The sequence below is a fragment of the Octopus bimaculoides genome, chromosome 2 (genome assembly GCF_001194135.2).
Source record: "Octopus bimaculoides isolate UCB-OBI-ISO-001 chromosome 2, ASM119413v2, whole genome shotgun sequence".
In the NCBI taxonomy this organism is placed as follows: domain Eukaryota; kingdom Metazoa; phylum Mollusca; class Cephalopoda; order Octopoda; family Octopodidae; genus Octopus; species Octopus bimaculoides.
In genome coordinates this window covers 69727125-69730311 of record NC_068982.1, presented here as the reverse complement: position 1 = coordinate 69730311, position 3187 = coordinate 69727125, and the positions used below count along the sequence as shown (strand labels likewise).

The 3187-nt window shown below is 35.3% G+C and overlaps 1 protein-coding gene across 2 annotated transcripts in view; it reads right to left on the bottom strand.

The window, feature by feature from the left end:
* LOC106869236 (uncharacterized) overlaps window positions 1-3187 on the bottom strand; it is a 26820-nt gene that overhangs the window by 15511 nt on the left and 8122 nt on the right. For both annotated transcript variants that reach the window (XM_014914886.2, XM_052965930.1), the window contains exons 2-3: window positions 2903-3034; window positions 775-1004 (exon numbers count right to left, since the gene is read on the bottom strand). In XM_014914886.2, coding sequence (XP_014770372.2) covers window positions 775-1004; window positions 2903-3034 — 362 coding nt within the window. The remainder of the gene's footprint in view (window positions 1-774; window positions 1005-2902; window positions 3035-3187) is intronic.

Below are 3187 nucleotides of genomic sequence, written 5' to 3'. Positions count from 1 at the left end.
TATATATATACATACACACGAGTATACACACACACACACACACACACACACAATTTACTTTAAGGTATAGATGAATTAATTTTAGTTGTAACCTCCCCATTCTTATAAACACCAAGTAGCTATTTAACTTGCTATGTGAATGTGTGTGCACCAAACCACACGTGTGCGTATGCTTCCATTTTCGTGGATGCTTGTATGAGCGAGTGTACACGCGCCATTCAGCTTGCGCTAGGGTGTTTATACATCCATATCTGTTAACGGTTATTTTTAATACTTTTCTTTCTGCATTGCGTGTTTGTTTCGTTTTTGCATCTGTTATTTTATTTTTGATCATCTATATAAATGAAGATATATCCTTTGCTTTGCTGCTTTTCTTTCTATGAAATGAGAAGATAAATTGCGGAACTGTTATTTTAGCGAGTTATATCTATTTATCACCCGATCAGACACATCTGCATCATCGGATGCTTCTGAATCAGTTGTTAAGTGTCCCATCCGTGAGGGAGCGATGCTAGATGTGTCGAAACAATTATCGTGATTAATAAAAATTCTCGTATATTCCATCTTCCGTCTTTCATTTACCATGTCTGTGTGTGTGTGTGTGTGTGTGTGTGTGTGTGTGTGTGTGTGTGTGTGTGTGTGTGTGTGTGTGTGTGTGTGTGTGTGTGTGTGTGTGTGTGTGTGTGTGTGTGTGTGTGCGTGTGCGTATGTATTTGTATCTAACTGCTGTTTTCGTGTTGCGAATTATAAAAAGAAACAGAAAAGAAAACCTACTTTTCCATCGTCAGTATTAACGGTTATATTTTCTATCTGCTCCCAACAGCCAGTCCTTTGATACAAAGATATTCTAGATATTGAGTAGACAGCATCGAAATAGAATTTAATCCAAGCTCCTGCACCCTCCTTGTTTGTTGTCCATTCTGTTGCTTTATCAGAATCATAACTGAAGTCACATTCTCTGGAAGGTTTGGGAGCAGTTGATCGTGAACAATTTTTAATTTGAACTTCAAAGAAATAGGAAAGAATAATTCAGATTATTATTGTTAAAAAAATTCAAAATACTATTAATGTAAATTTTTTCATGGGGTTCAATATATGACACGTAAACATAAGAGAAGAAATAAAACGCCATTGCAATTCTCAATAATTTTTAAAAACCTTGGTAAAAAAGAAATTACTACTAATATAGTCTAAAGGCAGCGAACTGATAAAATCGTTAGCATTCCGGACAAATTACTAACAAGCATTTCCCCTGTCTGTACGTTCTGAGTCCAAAGACTTTGCTTTTCATCACCTTGGAATCGATGAAACAAGTACTAGTTGAACGCTGGGGGTCGTTATAATCGACTTACGCCCTCTGCTATATTGCTGGCTTTGTGCCAGAATTTGAAACCAATATATAACTTCACAATATTACATTTTCACTCCAGTAAAAATATACTCTACACAAATTTACATAATTATTTCAATTAAGTATTTTTTCATAGTCTTTACATTATTTCAAATTTACATCATATTTACTTCGAATTAGTTATTTTTAAAATCTATATCCTTTTTCAGTGTCTTTTTTGAGCATTGTTTAATTTTGTATTCTTTCCGTCACTGCTCCGCGCCTCTACTTACGAATTTAAATAAATGTTTATGAACAAAGCACTTGTGCATGTTTTCTTCAATGATATTGTTTCTTTTCTGTAAGGGAAACAATTTCAAGATATTTTTTCGATTAGACTTACTTTAAAGGAAGAAAATGAAGTATCAGTTCAGATACGACCGAACATTAGATTTAATTCTCTTTTATGTCAGTATCTCAATTAAAATTGGTTTCAAATGTTGGCACAAGGCCAGCAGTTTTGGAAAAGGGACTAGGTCGGTTACATCGACCCCAGTACTCAACTGGTACTTATTTTATCGATCCAGAAGGGATGAAAAGCTGAGTCGACTTCGGTGGAATTTGAAATCAGAACGTGCAGACGAACGAAATGCTGCTAAGCGTTTCGCCCGCCGTGCAAACTATTCTGTTAGCTCGCAGCCCCTCATCTCAGTTAATATTAGTTTCAACTTTTGGCACAAGGTCAGCAATTCTGAGAAGGAGATAGTCAATTAAATCGACTCCAGTGTTCCATTGGTACTTATTTTTTCGACTCCAAAAGGATAAGGCAAAGTCGACCTCGGGGGAATTTGAACTCGGAACGCAAAGACAGTCAGAATGCCGCGAAGCAATTTTCCCGGCGTACTAACGTTTCTGCCGGCACGATGCCTACATCTCACTTAATATTTGTAATCGTCTGGCATAAAAATTATGTAAATCGCGTAAGTCTAAGCCCCTTAGCCTCTGGGAATAAGGTTAGACAACTGTTATGCCGACGAAGGCTACTGAGCCAGAAACACACGTCATCTGTCCACTTATCTTCAGATAATAAACCAGCCCTTTTCCTTAGTGATATGTCAACACTGGAGAATTCTTGATTGTTCAGATTGTCTTCCCTTTCAAAGTGAAGCTGTTCATAATTTCTATTTGATAATTATAATACATCCTCTTGGGGTGGATATTATTTTAATAAATCAAGAATTTACGAGGGATGATATTGGATATATCTGTATTTATCTTTGTAATAAAAGTAACATTGTTTAGATCAATTTTGAAAAGACGAATCATTATTGGTAAATTCGTGGAATATCACGACTGGCTGAGGGGTCATTATTTTGTGTCTGGATATCGTACTAAATAACACTCTTTGAGTTAGATGGAGTGCCTTTCAGTTCTGATCTTAAATTTTCTCATTTGAAAACAATGCGTTTATCTTATACAGAGTTATATACATCTCTAAGTTGGTCAACGCTGTATAACTGAAATATAATCAAGGGAATGACAAAAAATAAATGGTAATAAAAGCTAACTTACTTTTTAAATATTCTTTATCAAATCTATTTCCGTTACATTTGAGATTTCTCACGTAGTCAGTTTGGTAATATAGACTTTTACAAGACTCCAACTCCATCGACAGAATAGAATTTGGAAGTTGTGGACATTTTGCTGCAAAAATAAAATATATAGGCATGTATCCATGTATGCTCACACACACACACACACACACACACACACACATACATACATACGTACGTACATACGTACATACATACATACATACATACATACATACATACATACATACATACATATATATAT